Source organism: Pseudophryne corroboree, chromosome 9 (assembly GCF_028390025.1).
Source record: "Pseudophryne corroboree isolate aPseCor3 chromosome 9, aPseCor3.hap2, whole genome shotgun sequence".
NCBI classification, from domain to species: Eukaryota; Metazoa; Chordata; class Amphibia; order Anura; family Myobatrachidae; genus Pseudophryne; species Pseudophryne corroboree.
The window spans coordinates 462,465,120-462,484,121 of record NC_086452.1 but is presented as its reverse complement, the minus strand read 5'-3'; the positions used below and the strand labels follow the sequence as shown (position 1 = coordinate 462,484,121).

At 46.5% G+C, this 19,002-nt stretch overlaps 1 protein-coding gene across 1 annotated transcript in view; it reads left to right on the top strand.

Moving 5' to 3' along the window:
* Positions 1 to 19,002, top strand: part of GRM7 (glutamate metabotropic receptor 7) — a 554,627-nt gene that overhangs the window by 83,342 nt on the left and 452,283 nt on the right. Inside the window, exon 2 of the mRNA XM_063941283.1 lies at positions 16,008 to 16,224. Coding sequence (XP_063797353.1) covers positions 16,113 to 16,224 — 112 coding nt within the window. The 5' untranslated portion in view covers positions 16,008 to 16,112. The remainder of the gene's footprint in view (positions 1 to 16,007; positions 16,225 to 19,002) is intronic.

Here is a 19,002-nt window from a genome sequence, read left to right as displayed (position 1 = left end):
TATATCAGGAGATGTGTGATGTGTCAGTGAGGACAGGGCTGCATGTGACAGGGGCAGTGACATGATGTGAGGAGGGGAATGGAGGCAGCAGGAAGCCACAGACTGAGAGTTATATAGTGGGAGGAGCAGGGTCCCCAGCAGCACAGAGTATATCAGGAGATGAGTGATGTGTCAGTGATGACAGGGCTGCATGTGACAGGGGCAGTGACATGGTGTGAGGAGGAGAATGGAGGCTGCAGGAAGCCACAGACTGAGAGTTATATAGTGGGAGGAGCAGGGTCCCCAGCAGCACAGAGTATATCAGGAGATGAGTGATGTGTCAGTGAGGACAGGGCTGCATGTGACAGGAGCAGTGACATGATGTGAGGGGGGGGGGGAATGGAGGCAGCAGAAAAGCTAGAGAGAGATAGAATGAATGAGCAGGGTCACTTAACACAGAGGCGGAACTACCACCAGTGCTACCAGTGCGTTGCACAGGGGCCAACCACTGTCCAGGGGCCCAAAGCATGTAATGAGTCAAACTGACTCATTACATGCCGCTGTGTGCTGCGGGCAACTGTTGCCCGCAGCACACAGCCGCCCGCAGGACACAGGAGGGGAGCGCAGTGCAGCGGTCACGGGGGTAAGGAGAAGGAGGGAGGTGGAGGAGGGAGCCGCAGCAGCGCTTTGCTACTGGTTGAGGCGCTGCTGCAGCTGTCCCTCTGCTTCACTATAGGCTGTCTTCCTAGAACAGCCTATAGTGAAGCAGAGGGACAGCAGCAGCAGCGCCACCACCAATAACACAGCGCTGCTGCGGCTCCCTCCTCCACCTCCCTCCTCCTCCTTCTCTCCTGCCCGGGAATCGTGATCTGCCAGAAGCTGCACCGAGGAGCCTGAGCCAGCGGAGAGGGTAAGTATAATTCATTCTTTCTTTCTTTCTTTCTTTCTTTCTTTCTTTCTTTCTTTCTTTCTTTCTTTCTTCCTGACGTGATGTGTAAAAAGGAGGACTGTCTGCCGCAATGTGTAAAAAGGGGGAATCTGCCTGCCACAATGTGTAAAAAGGGGGAATCTGCCTGACTTAATGTGTAAAAAGGAGGAATCTGCCTGACGTGATGTGTAAAAAGGGGGAATCTTTGCCGCAATGTGTAAAAAGGGGGAATCTGCCTGCCGCAATGTGTAAAAAGGGGGAATCTGCCTGACGTAATGTGTAAAAAGGGGGAATCTGCCTACCGTAATGTGTAAAAAGGGGGACGCTGTCTGCCGTAATGTGTAAAAAGGGCACGCTGTCTGCCGCAATGTGTAAAAAGGGGACGCTGTCTGCCGCAATGTGTAAAAAGGGGACGCTGTCTGCCGTAATGTGTAAAAAGTGTACGCTGTCTGCCGCTATGTGTAAAAAGGGCACGCTGTCTGCCGTAATGTGTAAAAAGGGGACGCTGTCTGCCGTTATGTGTAAAAAGGGCACGCTGTCTGCCGTTATGTGTAAAAAGGGGGACGCTGTCTGCCGCAATGTGTAAAAAGGGGACGCTGTCTGCCGCAATGTGTAAAAAGGGGACGCTGTCTGCCGCAATGTGTAAAAAGGGGACGCTGTCTGCCGCAATGTGTAAAAAGGGGACGCTGTCTGCCGTAATGTGTAAAAAGTATACGCTGTCTGCCGCTATGTGTAAAAATGGCACGCTGTCTGCCATAATGTGTAAAAAGGGGACGCTGTCTGCCGTTATGTGTAAAAAGGGCACGCTGTCTGCCGTTATGTGTAAAAAGGGGGACGCTGTCTGCCGCAATGTGTAAAAAGGGGACGCTGTCTGCCGCAATGTGTAAAAAGGGGAGGCTGTCTGCCGCAATGTGTAAAAAGGGGACGCTGTCTGCCGTAATGTGTAAAAAGGGCACGCTGTCTGCCGTTATGTGTAAAAAGGGCACGCTGTCTGCCGTTATGTGTAAAAAGGGCACGCTGTCTGCCGTAATGTGTAAAAAGAGGAATCTGTCCGCCGTAAGGTGTAAAAGGGTCTCTACCTGGTGTAGTGGTGCTACTGTGCGGCGTAATTTGAATAATGGAGACTACTGTGCACCGTTTTATGAATTGGTATTATTTTGTGGCCACACCCCTTCCCCACGAAGCCACGCCCCTATGTATTTTTGCGCGCACTGCCCCTGTTTTGCATGCAGGGGTGGGGCTCCAATGCCGTTTCTTGCACACAGTGCTAAAATGTCTAGTTACGGCACTGTTACTAGGTATCCATTTCTCTGGCCCTGAGCAGGTCCCCCTCACCAGATCCTCTCCAGGGGTGAGGGGGTGGACTTGGATGAGAAGAGGTGGGGGGGCGGGGGGGCTCAAAGCATTTTGTCGCACCTGGGCCCACCGCTCGTTAGTTCCGCCACTGACTTAACAGCATGTATTAAATTATCTGAGTTCTTGCCAAGTGGTTGCAGGAGGACTGTGGTGGGAAAGGCGACCTCTATATGAAAAGAAGATCATACATTTTAACTTGTTCCTTTTTACCTTTATGAATATGGTGAACGTGTCTGTGGTCCCCATTATGAGGAAAAGGTTAATCATGAGAGAGATGAAGGATAAGTGAAGAGTCTGTGAGTGCAGTATATGCTGGCATTAGCATATATTAGGCAGCTCAGGTGTGCTCTGTGTCAGAGGCCAGATAAATCTGACACTTCACAAGAAGCAGCAAGGCGTAATGTGAGCACTTTCTTACAATGTGATACAGGAGTTGGATGAGGTGTCAGGAACCCGGAATTGGTGCTTGGGAAGAAATGGTGCAGGCAGAATTCTGCACAAATATGATATCAATGCTACATTGTTGCATCACTTCTATGAATGTGTTATCTCAGAGTACTATGAGTACTGGGCGTCAGAGCTCTCAATGCAAACACCCATTCTTCCTAACCTGGCGGCCCCCATCAGCTGCTTCCTACTTCAAGGACAAGACTGATCAGACCTATGAGTTTGTTTCCTATTCCACACACAGTGACGTCCATGAAAACACACGTCTTCAGTCATTTTGTCATATTCCAGAACCACCCACCTAATTTCCATAAGATACTCTATTTTCTCCCCTCTGCAGAGTTCACACAAAACTTACAAGAGTTTTCTTTCTACATCCACAATCCCGCTGACCCCAGGCCAACACTGCTGTGTGACTAGAGCATACATCCACCAAGAACATCTGCAATCTGGCTGGACTCAGGGCAGCCACCAGGGGGGGGACTGTGGGGACTTGGGTCCCAGGCCCTTACATAGAGGGGGGCCCACCCCTGGTTCCTACCGTCAATACCAGGAGAACTTCACCAGGCTGTGAAATAACAGTGGGCTGATGCGCAGGGAGGACTTTCCTTCCCTGCGTTTCAGCTGTCTGTCAACGTTCCTTTAGGATCGCAACAAACCTATATGTAACGTCACAATGTATGACATTACATAGGGGTGGATCAGTGTGGCAGAATCTTTTTTTTTGGGGGGGGGGTGGGCCCTGTCTATTTTGTCAGTCCCGGGCCCCACAATTTCTGATAGCAGCCCTGGCTGGACTTATTTGCTTTATGTAGCACTCTTGTATCAAAATAATATTTCCCTATAGATTGTAAGCTTGCGAGCAGGGCCCTCAGCTCTCAGCCTGTTATTACTCAGTCTCATTTAATATTTGTTATACTATTTTGTTCCCAATTGTAAAATGCAACAGAATATATTGATACGACTGTATACTGTATAAATAAATGTTAGTAAATACTGTACATATCTAATCACTTATATACAGCGTAAGCTGCCATTTTGCAAGTGGGAAAAAATGTAGCCTTTCAAATCACTTGGAACTGGTGACATCAAGTTGGGGGTGTGGCCTAATCACAAGTGTGGCCACGCCCCTTTTTATTTAAAAAAAACCCATGAAAAATAGGGTTTATGCGCAGCGGAGAGGCAGATCCAGGGGGGCGCGATCAGTGCTGCTGCCACTGAGTTCAGGCAGAGGAGGGCACTGCACTCAGTGGCAGCAGCGTCCCTGGACCCTCCACAGCCTAGCACACATTGGCATGTGCTGGGCTGGGGAGAGGGGCTACAGCTGACTGACAGGTAAGAGGGAGGGGTTTGCAGAACCAGGCCCCCCCCCCTTCACTGGTCCCCTCCAACAAGCCTGGACACGGGTAGTTAGTACCCTCTCCACCCTCTCTCTGTGCCACTACCCACCTGATGAGGTCCCTGTGACATGGTCAGGGTGCAAACATTTTTGGCCTAAAATTGTGCTAAGAACCTCAATTTTACTCCATGTTAAACAGTTTATTATAAATTATAATTATTACCAGTGTTCCTTTTTTTTCTGTACTACTACTGCAAGGTAGCACTTCTTATGTTTAAAATTAGGGTGTGCAGTCGCGATACACACCCCGCACGCACCCCCTCCTCCTGTCTCTTGTTACCCTGGCTACTGTGCATAGACTGGCATATGTTATGTAGGGCAACCTTTCCTTTACTGTTACTTGCCCTTTAAGATGGATTTCCTTTGCCTTTCATGTGCTGCATCCAGCCATTGCCTGACATAATTGCCTAGAGTTGAATCAGAGTGCAAGTTCAGATGCTGAACGTTCTTGAGCATTGTTACACATTCCATTTGGCATATACACAGAAATCCAATCGCTGCTCTTATGGCATTTCTCATAAATGGTAAATTATCATGACACAGTAGAACACAAATGCGTTGATGGTGCGACGTAGACATGCTTGGTTATAATAGTGCACTGTAGACATGCTTGGTTATAATAGTGCACTGTAGACATGCTTGGTATAATAGTGCACTGTAGCCATGCTTGGTTATAATAGTGCACTGTAGACATGCTTGGTATAATAGTGCATTGTAGCCATGCTTGGTTATAATAGTGCACTGTAGCCATGCTTGGTTATAATAGTGCACTGTAGACATGCTTGGTATAATAGTGCATTGTAGCCATGCTTGGTTATAATAGTGCACTGTAGCCATGCTTGGTTATAATAGTGCACTGTAGCCATGCTTGGTTATAATAGTGCACTGTAGAAATGCTTGGTATAATAGTGCATTGTAGCCATGCTTGGTTATAATAGTGCACTGTAGCCATGATTGGTTATAATAGTGCACTGTAGACATGCTTGGTATAATAGTGCATTGTAGCCATGCTTGGTTATAATAGTGCACTGTAGCCATGCTTGGTTATAATAGTGCACTGTAGACATGCTTGGTTATAATAGTGCACTGTAGCCATGCTTGGTTATAATAGTGCAGTGTAGACATGCTTGGTTATAATAGTGCGGTGTAGACATGCTTGGTTATAATAGTGCACTGTAGACATGCTTGGTTATAATGTTGCGGTGTAGACATGCTTGGTTATAATAGTGCGGTGTAGACATGCTTGGTTATAATAGTGCACTGTAGACATGCTTGGTTATAATAATAGTGCACTGTAGACATGCTTGGTTATAATAGTGCGGTGTAGACATGCTTGGTTATAATAGTGCACTGTAGACATGCTTGGTTATAATAGTGCACTGTAGACATGCTTGGTATAATAGTGCATTGTAGCCATGCTTGGTTATAATAGTGCACTGTAGCCATGCTTGGTTATAATAGTGCACTGTAGACATGCTTGGTTATAATAGTGCACTGTAGCCATGCTTGGTTATAATAGTGCAGTGTAGACATGCTTGGTTATAATAGTGCGGTGTAGACATGCTTGGTTATAATAGTGCACTGTAGACATGCTTGGTTATAATGTTGCGGTGTAGACATGCTTGGTTATAATAGTGCGGTGTAGACATGCTTGGTTATAATAGTGCACTGTAGACATGCTTGGTTATAATAATAGTGCACTGTAGACATGCTTGGTTATAATAAGATTTTACTTACCGATAAATCTATTTCTCGGAGTCCGTAGTGGATGCTGGGGTTCCTGAAAGGACCATGGGGGATAGCGGCTCCGCAGGAGACAGGGCACAAAAAGTAAAGCTTTTCCAGATCAGGTGGTGTGCACTGGCTCCTCCCCCCATGACCCTCCTCCAGACTCCAGTTAGGTACTGTGCCCGGACGAGCGTACACAATAAGGGAGGATTTTGAATCCCGGGTAAGACTCATACCAGCCACACCAATCACACCGTACAACTTGTGATCTAAACCCAGTTAACAGTATGATAACAGCGGAGCCTCTGAAAGATGGCTTCCTTCAACAATAACCCGAATTAGTTAACAATAACTATGTACAATTATTGCAGATAATCCGCACTTGGGATGGGCGCCCAGCATCCACTACGGACTCTGAGAAATAGATTTATCGGTAAGTAAAATCTTATTTTCTCTATCGTCCTAGTGGATGCTGGGGTTCCTGAAAGGACCATGGGGATTATACCAAAGCTCCCAAACGGGCGGGAGAGTGCGGATGACTCTGCAGCACCGAATGAGAGAACTCCAGGTCCTCCTTAGCCAGAGTATCAAATTTGTAAAATTTTACAAACGTGTTCTCCCCTGACCACGTAGCTGCTCGGCAAAGTTGTAATGCCGAGACCCCTCGGGCAGCCGCCCAAGATGAGCCCACCTTCCTTGTGGAGTGGGCCTTTACAGATTTAGGCTGTGGCAGGCCTGCCACAGAATGTGCAAGTTGGATTGTGCTACAGATCCAACGAGCAATCGTCTGCTTAGACGCAGGAGCACCCATCTTGTTGGGTGCATACAATATAAACAACGAGTCAGATTTTCTGACTCCAGCTGTCCTTGCAATATATATTTTTAATGCTCTGACAACGTCCAGTAACTTGGAGTCCTCCAAGTCACTTGTAGCCGCAGGCACTACAATAGGCTAGTTCAGATGAAATGCTGACACCACCTTAGGGAGAAAATGCGGACGAGTCCGCAGTTCTGCCCTGTCCGAATGGAAAATCAGATATGGGCTTTTGTAAGATAAAGCTGCCAGTTCTGACACTCTCCTGGCCGAAGCCAGGGCTAGAAGCATGGTCACTTTCCATGTGAGATATTTCAAATCCACCTTCTTTAGTGGTTCAAACCAATGAGATTTTAGAAAGTCCAAAACCACATTGAGATCCCACGGTGCCACTGGAGGCACCACAGGAGGCTGTATATGTAGCACTCCCTTAACAAAGGTCTGGACTTCAGGGACTGAAGCCAATTCTTTTTGAAAGAAAATCGACAGGGCCGAAATTTGAACCTTAATAGATCCCAATTTGAGACCCATAGACAATCCTGATTGCAGGAAATGTAGGAATCGACCCAGTTGAAATTCCTCCGTCGGAGCACTCCGATCTTCGCACCACGCAACATGTTTTCGCCAAATTCGGTGATAATGTTGCACGGTTACTTCCTTCCTTGCTTTAATCAAAGTAGGAATGACTTCTTCCGGCATGCCTTTTTCCTTTAGGATCCGGCGTTCAACCGCCATGCCGTCAAACGCAGCCGCGGTAAGTCTTGAAACAGACAGGGACCCTGCTGAAGCAAGTCCCTCCTTAGAGGTAGAGGCCACGGATCTTCCGTGATCATCTCTTGAAGTTCCGGGTACCAAGTCCTTCTTGGCCAATCCGGAACCACTAGTATCGTCCTTACGCCTCTTTGCCGTATAATTCTCAATTCTTTTGGTATGAGAGGCAGAGGAGGAAACACATACACCGACTGGTACACCCAAGGCGTTACCAGCGCGTCCACAGCTATTGCCTGCGGATCTCTTGACCTGGCGCAATACCTGTCCAGTTTTTTGTTGAGGCGAGACGCCATCATGTCCACCATTGGTCTTTCCCAACGGGTTACCAGCAAGTGGAAGACTTCTGGATGAAGTCCCCACTCTCCCGGGTGAAGATCGTGTCTGCTGAGGAAGTCTGCTTCCCAGTTGTCCACTCCCGGGATGAACACTGCTGACAGTGCTATCACATGATTCTCTGCCCAGCGAAGAATCCTTGCAGCTTCTGCCATTGCACTCCTGCTTCTTGTGCCGCCCTGTCTGTTCACATGGGCGACTGCCGTGATGTTGTCCGACTGGATCAACACCGGTTTTCCCTGAAGCAGAGGTTCTGCCTGGCTTAGAGCATTGTATATTGCTCTTAGTTCCAGAATGTTTATGTGAAGAGACGTTTCCAGGCTCGTCCATACTCCCTGGAAGTTTCTTCCTTGTGTGACTGCTCCCCAGCCTCTCAGGCTGGCGTCCGTGGTCACCAGGATCCAATCCTGTATGCCAAATCTGCGGCCCTCCAATAGATGAGCACTCTGCAACCACCACAGAAGAGACACCCTTGTCCTTGGAGACAGGGTTACCATTTTTCCCAGGACTCTTGTGCATTGATGTACAGACACCTTTCCTGGTTTTAGGAGGTTCCTGACAAGCTCGGATAACTCCTTGGCTTTTTCCTCCGGGAGAAAAACCTTTTTCTGAACCGTGTCCAGAATCATCCCTAGGAACGGCAGACGAGTTGTCGGCATTAACTGGGATTTTGGAATATTCAGAATCCACCCGTGCTGTTTTAGCACTTCTTGCGACAGTGCTAATCCCATCTCTAGCTGTTCTCTGGACCTTGCCCTTATTAGGAGATCGTCCAAGTATGGGATAATTAATATGCCTTTTCTTCGAAGAAGAATCATCATCTCGGCCATTACCTTTGTACAGACCCGAGGTGCCGTGGACAATCCGAACGGCAGCGTCTGAAACTGATAGTGACAGTTTTGTACAACGAACCTGAGGTACCCCTGGTGTGAGGGGTAAATTGGAACGTGGAGATACGCATCCTTGATGTCCAAGGATACCATAAAGTCCCCCTCTTCCAGGTTCGCTATCACTGCTCTGAGTGACTCCATCTTGAACTTGAACTTCTTTATGTACAGGTTCAAGGACTTCAGATTTAGAATAGGCCTTACCGAGCCATCCGGCTTCGGTACCACAAAAAGAGTGGAATAATACCCCTTCCCTTGTTGTAGAAGAGGTACCTTGACTATCACCTGCTGAGAGTACAGCTTGTGAATGGCTTCCAAAACCGTCTCCCTTTCGGAGGGGGACGTTGGTAAAGCAGACTTCAGGAAACGGCGAGGTGGATCTGTCTCTAATTCCAACCTGTACCCCTGAGATATTATTTGCAGGATCCAGGGATCTACCTGCGAGTGAGCCCACTGCGCGCTGTAATTTTTGAGACGACCACCCACCGTCCCCGAGTCCGCTTGAGAAGCCCCAGCGTCATGCTGAGGCTTTTGTAGAAGCCGGGGAAGGCTTCTGTTCCTGGGAAGGAGCTGCCTGTTGCTGTCTCTTCCCTCGACCTCTGCCTCGTGGCAGATATGAATAGCCCTTTGCTCTCTTATTTTTAAAGGAACGAAAGGGCTGCGGCTGAAAAGTCGGTGCCTTTTTCTGTTGGGGAGTGACTTGAGGTAGAAAGGTGGATTTCCCGGCTGTAGCCGTGGCCACCAAATCTGATAGACCGACTCCAAATAACTCCTCCCCTTTATACGGCAAAACTTCCATATGTCGTTTTGAATCCGCATCGCCTGTCCACTGTCGCGTCCATAAAGCTCTTCTGGCCGAAATGGAAATAGCACTTACCCGTGATGCCAGTGTGCAGATATCCCTCTGTGCATCACGCATATAAAGAAATGCATCCTTTATTTGTTCTAACGACAGTAAAATATTGTCCCTGTCCAGGGTATCAATATTTTCAATCAGGGACTCTGACCAAACTACTCCAGCACTGCACATCCAGGCAGTCGCTATAGCTGGTCGTAGTATAACACCTGCATGTGTGTATATACTTTTTTGGATATTTTCCATCCTCCTATCTGATGGATCTTTAAGTGCGGCCGTCTCAGGAGAGGGTAACGCCACTTGTTTAGATAAGCGTGTTAGCGCCTTGTCCACCCTAGGAGGTGTTTCCCAGCGCTCCCTAACCTCTGGCGGGAAAGGGTATAATGCCAATAATTTCTTTGAAATTATCAGCTTTTTATCAGGGGCAACCCACGCTTCATTACACACGTCATTTAATTCTTCTGATTCAGGAAAAACTATAGGTAGTTTTTTCACACCCCACATAATACCCTGTTTAGTGGTACCTGTAGTATCAGCTAAATGTAACGCCTCCTTCATTGCCAAAATCATATAACGTGTGGCCCTACTGGAAAATACGGTTGATTCGTCACCGTCACCACTGGAGTCAGTGCCTGTGTCTGGGTCTGTGTCGACCGACTGAGGCAAAGGGCGTTTCACAGCCCCTGACGGTGTTTGAGTCGCCTGGACAGGCACTAATTGATTGTCCGGCCGTCTCATGTCGTCAAACGACTGCTTTAGCGTGTTGACACTATCCCGTAGTTCCATAAATAAAGGCATCCATTCTGGTGTCGACTCCCTAGGGGGTGACATCCTCATATTTGGCAATTGCTCCGCCTCCACACCAATATCGTCCTCATACATGTCGACACACACGTACCGACACACAGCAGACACACAGGGAATGCTCCTAACGAAGACAGGACCCACTAGCCCTTTGGGGAGACAGAGGGAGAGTTTGCCAGCACACACCAAAAGCGCTATATATAACAGGGATAGCCTTATAATAAGTGCTCCCTTATAGCTGCTTTATATATATCAAAATATCGCCATAAATTTGCCCCCCCTCTCTGTTTTACCCTGTTTCTGTAGTGCAGTGCAGGGGAGAGACCTGGGAGCCGTCCTGACCAGCGGAGCTGTGAGAGGAAATGGCGCCGTGTGCTGAGGAGATAGGCCCGCCCCTTTTCCGGCGGGCTCGTCTCCCGCTATTTAGTGAATCCAGGCAGGGGTTAAATATCTCCATATAGCCTCTGGGGGCTATATGTGAGGTATTTTTAGCCTTTATATAGGTTACATTTGCCTCCCAGGGCGCCCCCCCCAGCGCCCTGCACCCTCAGTGACTGCGTGTGAAGTGTGCTGAGAGGAAAATGGCGCACAGCTGCAGTGCTGTGCGCTACCTTTAGAAGACTGCAGGAGTCTTCAGCCGCCGATTCTGGACCTCTTCTGACTTCAGCATCTGCAAGGGGGCCGGCGGCGCGGCTCCGGTGACCATCCAGGCTGTACCTGTGATCGTCCCTCTGGAGCTGATGTCCAGTAGCCAAGAAGCCAATCCATCCTGCACGCAGGTGAGTTCACTTCTTCTCCCCTCAGTCCCTCGTTGCAGTGATCCTGTTGCCAGCAGGACTCACTGTAAAATAAAAAACCTAAGCTAAACTTTTTCTAAGCAGCTCTTTAGGAGAGCCACCTAGATTGCACCCTTCTCGGCCGGGCACAAAAATCTAACTGGAGTCTGGAGGAGGGTCATGGGGGGAGGAGCCAGTGCACACCACCTGATCTGGAAAAGCTTTACTTTTTGTGCCCTGTCTCCTGCGGAGCCGCTATCCCCCATGGTCCTTTCAGGAACCCCAGCATCCACTAGGACGATAGAGAAAATAGTGCGGTGTAGACAGGCTTTGTTATAATAGTGCACTGTAGACATGCTTGGTTATAATAATAGTGCACTGTAGACATGCTTGGTTATAATAGTGCACTGTAGACATGCTTGGTTATAATAATAGTGCACTGTAGACATGCTTGGTTATAATAGTGCACTGTAGACAGGCTTTGTTATAATAGTGCACTGTAGACAGGCTTGGTTATAATAGTGCATTGTAGACATGCTTGGTTATAATAGTGCACTGTAGACAGGCTTGGTTATAATAGTGCACTGTAGACATGCTTGGTTATAATAGTGCACTGCAGCCATGCTTGGTTATAATAGTGCACTGTAGCCATGCTTGGTTATAATAGTGCACTGTAGACAGGCTTTGTTATAATAGTGCACTGTAGACAGGCTTGGTTATAATAGTGCATTGTAGACATGCTTGGTTATAATAGTGCACTGTAGACAGGCTTGGTTATAATAGTGCACTGTAGCCATGCTTGGTTATAATAGTGCACTGTAGACAGGCTTGGTTATAATAGTGCACTGTAGACATGCTTGGTTATAATAGTGCACTGTAGACAGGCTTTGTTATAATAGTGCACTGTAGACAGGCTTGGTTATAATAGTGCATTGTAGACATGCTTGGTTATAATAGTGCACTGTAGACAGGCTTGGTTATAATAGTGCACTGTAGCCATGCTTGGTTATAATAGTGCATTGTAGCCATGCTTGGTTATAATAGTGCACTGTAGCCATGCTTGGTTATAATAGTGCACTGTAGACAGGCTTGGTTATAATAGTGCGGTGCAGACATGCTTGGTTATAATAGTGCACTGTAGACATGCTTGGTTATAATAGTGCACTGTAGACAGGCTTGGTTATAATAGTGCTGTGTAGACATGCTTGGTTATAATAGTGCACTGTAGACATGCTTGGTTATAATAGTGCACTGTAGACAGGCTTGGTTATAATAGTGCGGTGTAGACATGCTTGGTTATAATAGTGCACTGTAGACATGCTTGGTTATAATAGTGCGGTGTAGACATGCTTGGTTATAATAATAGTGCACTGTAGCCATGCTTGGTTATAATAGTGCACTGTAGACATGCTTGGTTATAATAGTGCACTGTAGACAGGCTTGGTTATAATAGTGCACTGTAGCCATGCTTGGTTATAATAGTGCACTGTAGACATGCTTGGTTATAATAGTGCACTGTAGACATGCTTGGTTATAATAGTGCACTGTAGACATGCTTGGTTATAATAGTGCACTGTAGACAGGCTTGGTATAATAGTGCGGTGTAGACATGCTTGGTTATAATAGTGCACTGTAGACATGCTTGGTTATAATAATAGTGCACTGTAGACATGCTTGGTTATAATAGTGCACTGTAGACAGGCTTTGTTATAATAGTGCACTGTAGACAGGCTTGGTTATAATAGTGCATTGTAGACATGCTTGGTTATAATAGTGCACTGTAGACAGGCTTGGTTATAATAGTGCACTGTAGACATGCTTGGTTATAATAGTGCACTGCAGCCATGCTTGGTTATAATAGTGCACTGTAGCCATGCTTGGTTATAATAGTGCACTGTAGACAGGCTTTGTTATAATAGTGCACTGTAGACAGGCTTGGTTATAATAGTGTATTGTAGACATGCTTGGTTATAATAGTGCACTGTAGACAGGCTTGGTTATAATAGTGCACTGTAGCCATGCTTGGTTATAATAGTGCACTGTAGACAGGCTTGGTTATAATAGTGCACTGTAGACATGCTTGGTTATAATAGTGCACTGTAGACAGGCTTGGTTATAATAGTGCACTGTAGACAGGCTTGGTTATAATAGTGCATTGTAGACATGCTTGGTTATAATAGTGCACTGTAGACAGGCTTGGTTATAATAGTGCACTGTAGCCATGCTTGGTTATAATAGTGCACTGCAGCCATGCTTGGTTATAATAGTGCACTGTAGCCATGCTTGGTTATAATAGTGCACTGTAGACAGGCTTGGTTATAATAGTGCGGTGTAGACATGCTTGGTTATAATAGTGCACTGTAGACATGCTTGGTTATAATAGTGCACTGTAGACAGGCTTGGTTATAATAGTGCTGTGTAGACATGCTTGGTTATAATAGTGCACTGTAGACATGCTTGGTTATAATAGTGCACTGTAGACAGGCTTGGTTATAATAGTGCGGTGTAGACATGCTTGGTTATAATAGTGCACTGTAGACATGCTTGGTTATAATAGTGCGGTGTAGACATGCTTGGTTATAATAATAGTGCACTGTAGCCATGCTTGGTTATAATAGTGCACTGTAGACATGCTTGGTTATAATAGTGCACTGTAGACAGGCTTGGTTATAATAGTGCACTGTAGACATGCTTGGTTATAATAGTGCACTGTAGACATGCTTGGTTATAATAGTGCACTGTAGACAGGCTTGGTTATAATAGTGCACTGTAGACATGCTTGGTTATAATAGTGCACTGTAGACAGGCTTGGTTATAATAGTGCACTGTAGCCATGCTTGGTTATAATAGTGCACTGTAGACAGGCTTGGTTATAATAGTGCACTGTAGCCATGCTTGGTTATAATAGTGCACTGTAGACAGGCTTGGTTATAATAGTGCAGTGTAGACATGCTTGGTTATAATAGTGCACTGTAGAGTTACCAGGATGAGATAATGCATTGCTTACAGGCACCACGTCTATTGTCTTGTAATGTACGTTCTCTGTATATCTCATCTCCACTTATATAACTCTTCCTCCCCCGGGAGATGTATGTTTACTGTTCTGTATGGGAAATATTGTTAACCCTGTATTGTAGTCATCATGTTCTCCTTGAATGGGATTTTAAATGACCATTGAGTCTGTTTGTTATGCCCCGCATTCTTGCCCCTATAAGTATATCGCTGCAATAGGAAATTATTTATCAGGTAGTTTTGAAATGTTAACTTGTAGGTACAAGGGCTCTAATAAAAGACAGATAAGAGCTTGGAACCTAGGGGGACTGTTCTTGCCATGGAAAATAAAAGGACCGTGTGATTACATTCATAGGATAATTAGTTAATGCAGAAACCCTGAGAAGGCGGCAGTATCTGTGGAAACATAATAAATAATATGCCCCTGAGTCAGGTGTCATTGTATTAGGCTTCCACCATTGGTGTGGAGTTTATACTAGCCCTATGTCTCCCACACCTTGCACCAGCCGGACTCCCTGGGAGACCTCTGCTGGGAATTTTCAGGCGTTATCATACGATCCCAGTGCATTGACAGAAATAACAGCTGGATAATGTTCAGATGGCCCAGGTATTCTCCTCACCTGTAGCTCCTCACTTACCTGTATCTCTCTCTACTACAGTGTTCCTGGTTTTGGTACCAGGGTCTGTGGGGTCCTGTCGGGTAAATAGCTGGTGTTTGCACAGGACTCACTGAAGACTGGGGTGGGAAATAGCATCTCTTATGTCTGCTACTACCTACTGCCCTTATTCCAGGCTGAATCTTTCTGGCGTCATTACAGTAATGCTTCCTAGTGTCAGACATGGCCGAGTCATACAAGTATATATTTAATTTATATACAGTATTAGTCATATTAGTATATTTGAAACTGCAAGCTGTAGTAACAGAAGTGGTTATTTGCAGAACAGGAAGCGTGTGTGCAGAGGAAAATTGCTTCCTCCACAAAGCAAGTAGTCCAGGACTGCTATATCGTACCCATAACTCTTTCTTATTATCACTAGGATTAATCAAGTTAGAGCAACTCCTATTGCACCTGCAGCGATTTGATCCATGAAAATATAAATGTCTCCTGAGAGAAGGAGAAGTCATGGACTGAGAATGTTACACACCTTCCTATATCTCTGAATTAGGTTTGGCCATTGACCATCAGTGGTTTGCCTCCTATGGTTGATGGTTTTGCCATCGATGGCGAAGAGACTCAGCGATGATTTTTCTTTTTAGCCAGTGTAGGTAGAACACATCTAAGCCACGCCCCCAATGCACCACTAAGCCCAGCCATCTACTCTATAGGTCAAACAGGTAGGTCCATCAATGGATGAAACCATCAATGATTTCCTATCAATAGAATCATACTATCGATGCTAAGCACTGATGACACCATAACCCTCCGATGGCCAATCCTTCTCTGAATAAGAAGCTGGGACACGTCCCCGCTCCCAGACACATGCTGAGGCCACTTCCCAAGCCAATAGGAGATCCCCCTCAATGGTTAATATTGTTGGAGCATATAGATTGCTGTCTGAGGGTGAGATGTATCACAGGTGGAGAAGTTGACCATAGTAACCAATGAGCTTCTAGCTAGCATTTATCTAGTGCATTCTATAAAATGATAGCTAGAAGCTGATTGGTTATTGTCCAACTGTACTCTTTAGAAGGTTTGATACATATCCTTTGACATTTGATAGCCTTATATGCCCAAGGGTGATACTCTCTGACCATGTGAGACTGGATGTCCCCATAAGTGCCCCCAATGTCCTCTTCACTACAGTATTCCGAGCAACCTGTCCAGCAGCTGTAATAATAAGTGTATCTGTTACTTCTTAGTGTATCCGAGTAAGAGAGCTACTTATGCTCATTTTATCTCCTTTTTGTCCCGGCAGATCCCACAGATCAGTTACGGCTCCACTGCCCCCGAGCTGAGCGATGACCGGCGCTACGATTTCTTCTCCAGAGTGGTCCCCCCGGATTCCCTCCAGGCTAAAGCCATGGTGGATATCGTCAAAGCCATGGGATGGAACTACGTGTCCACGCTGGCATCGGAAGGAAGCTATGGCGAGAAGGGAGTGGAGTCCTTTATGCAGATCTCACGGGAAGAAGGTATTGTCTAACGGATGACTGATAGGATGGGTAACTGGGGGTCAGTGTTAGTGGAGCCTGCATAGCCTGGCTACAATGGCTGACGCATTTGGGGCCTATTTATTCAGATGTGACAATATTATTATTATTATTATCATGGATTCACAAGGTGCCCTAGTCGCCCCCACATGTCACAGGCACTTTAAAGCAGGGTCCAACGTAACATGGTGATCAGGTTTATCAATATGGCAGATTAAATAATTCCGTGTACCTGGGATTCCAAAGTTATGTAATGTTTATCTCCTTTAATTAAATGTATTCTCTGAGCCACACAGTTACTATTAATAATTAGGGATCAGTATGAAATGTCGGCGTACGGGATCCCGGCGTTCGAAATACCAACGCCAGGATCCCACTGGTAAAAAAGCCGACAGGGGTGAGTAAGGGGTGTTCTCCCCTCTCCCCATCCCCCTAACCCTCCCTACCTACAGCCTAACCCTAACTTTCCCCCTTGGTCCCTAACCCTAACCACCCCCCACCGGTACCTAAACCTAACCCCCTCATCCCTAGTGCCTAAACACGACGGGGGGTTGAGCCTTTTTCCCAAAATAGAGGCATTGCCACCTCTATAAGTGCCAGGCCAGAGAGTGCGCCTTCTGACACATATTTACTGGCCTCGGCAGCGGAGATGAGAGGGTCGTGCTGAGTAACCTTAGGGATAGGCTGATGCTATGACCAATGGTGAACCCATGGTGATCTGATACTGCATCTATGGACACCGCCGTGGCTGTAGACAGCATGCCTGGGCCTGTGTAATGGTGGCATGACTTCATGTAAGGGGGCGTGGCCACTCCTCTTTACAAAGAGTGCCATTTAAAAAAATATTATTTGTGGCCATTGTGCCCCTCAGCCAGATCAAGGAGGGTACAATCAGTGGCCCGGATAATTAGTACCGCTCTTTGTGCTACTGGACGCAGCACTTCAGGTGCCTCTTGCTGCATTAACCCATTCTCACACAGCAACTGCGTCCAAAGACGCAGCTTCCGTGCTACTGCATCCTCCTGTAAAATACGTCTCTTTGTCTGCATCTGCACTAGCTGAGCTCTACAGTCCCCGCTTCTTGCAAAGGATCATCAGTGGAAAGTCCATCTTATTAGTGTGCAAATGGCGTTTTCTGGTTGCATACGCAGTTGAAATCATTACTACTTTACTATCTGGTGCAATTCTCCTCAGCTTTAATATTTAAGTTTCAAAATCTATACAGCATAAAAACGTATTAACCAAAAAGAGCAATATTGTGTTGTCACTCTTAGCAACCAGTTAGAAATTCTGAATAAAGGTAGTTTAACGCATAGTTACCTACCCTCCCTCATTCTGCAGGAGACTCCCTGAAATAGTAGCAATCTCCCTCACTCCCTGAATAGTCCATCAATCTCCCTGATTACACTAATCCCTATTATGCAGCTATTACATTCTTGGGGGGAAAAAGAAATCAGGGATATATAAATTCAAATGTCAAATGTCAGTGTCATTTCCCTGCATTGGTTATAAGGCACAATGATCCCTATGGCTACATGCATTTTAAATAGGGTTTCTCGAGGCCACTTACAGTATATGGAACGTCTTTTAAAACACAAATCCTGCAAAATATCAGTGTCTTTTCTTCAACAAGTAGCTCTTACTAACTTTGGGGCTCATTTACATTTGGGATGTAAGCGCTGACAGGTGTTACTTTCACAATCTCCCTGAAATGCTTTTTCAGAAGTAGGCAAGTATGGTTTAACGGGGGTCATTCCGAGTTGATCGCTCGCTAGCTAGTTTTAGCAGCCGTGCAAACGCTATGCCGCCGCCCACTGGGGAGTGTATTTTAGCAGAAGTGCGAACGCCTGTGCAGCCGAGCTCTGCAAAAACAGTTTGTGCAGTTTCAGAGTAGCTCTGACCCTACTCAGCGCTTGCGATCACTTCAGCCTATTCGTGTCCGGATTTGACGTTATACACCCGCCCAGTGAACGCCCAGCCATGCCTGCGTTTTTTCAGACACGCATGCGTTTTTGCAAACACTCACTGGGACCATTTTCAGGAACACCCCCTTCCTGTCAATATTCTTGCGGCCGTCAGTGCGAAGGAAAACTTCGCTACAACCTGAGCACAACCACAAAGAGCTTTGTACCCATACGTCGCGCGTGCGCATTGCGGGAAAAAAGGCATGCGCATAAATGCCGTTTTTTCACCTGATTGCTGCGCTGCGAAAATCGGCAGCAAGCGATCAACTCGGAATGACCCCCAACGTGCACTAGGTCAACGCTAATATCTGATTGGCTCTCGTGGGTTTTAGCACAGGTTGTCATTATACCGACACCGGAATCCCGACAGCCGGCAAATTAAACGTATACCGTATAAACATTTAAATGTCTGTGTTCTGTTAGGCCACATCTAGTCTCCACGTGGGAGATAAATGACTGTGGCTGGATTTTATTTTCAGCACAGCCTGAGAGGTCTTACAGTATGTGCAGCACATTCTGGAGGGGCAGCCAGCCTGCGGCCTACAGTACAGCCCACCCAGCTGCAACGCTGCCATCCTGGGGTGAGGTCTCCAGGTGGTGTGCAGCCTACAGTAACAGACATCACTGTTACATAAGGTCTGCGGATATTACACAATGCTGGTTTGGTGAGAAGGAATGCACCATGTGCAGCAGACAGCCCAGTACTGTGCAGAATACACTAATCCCTTCTGCCCTTGGGAGCGTAGAGGAACAGCAGCCTGTAGCCGTGATGTGCTTTGCTTTCAATCCTTTGGAA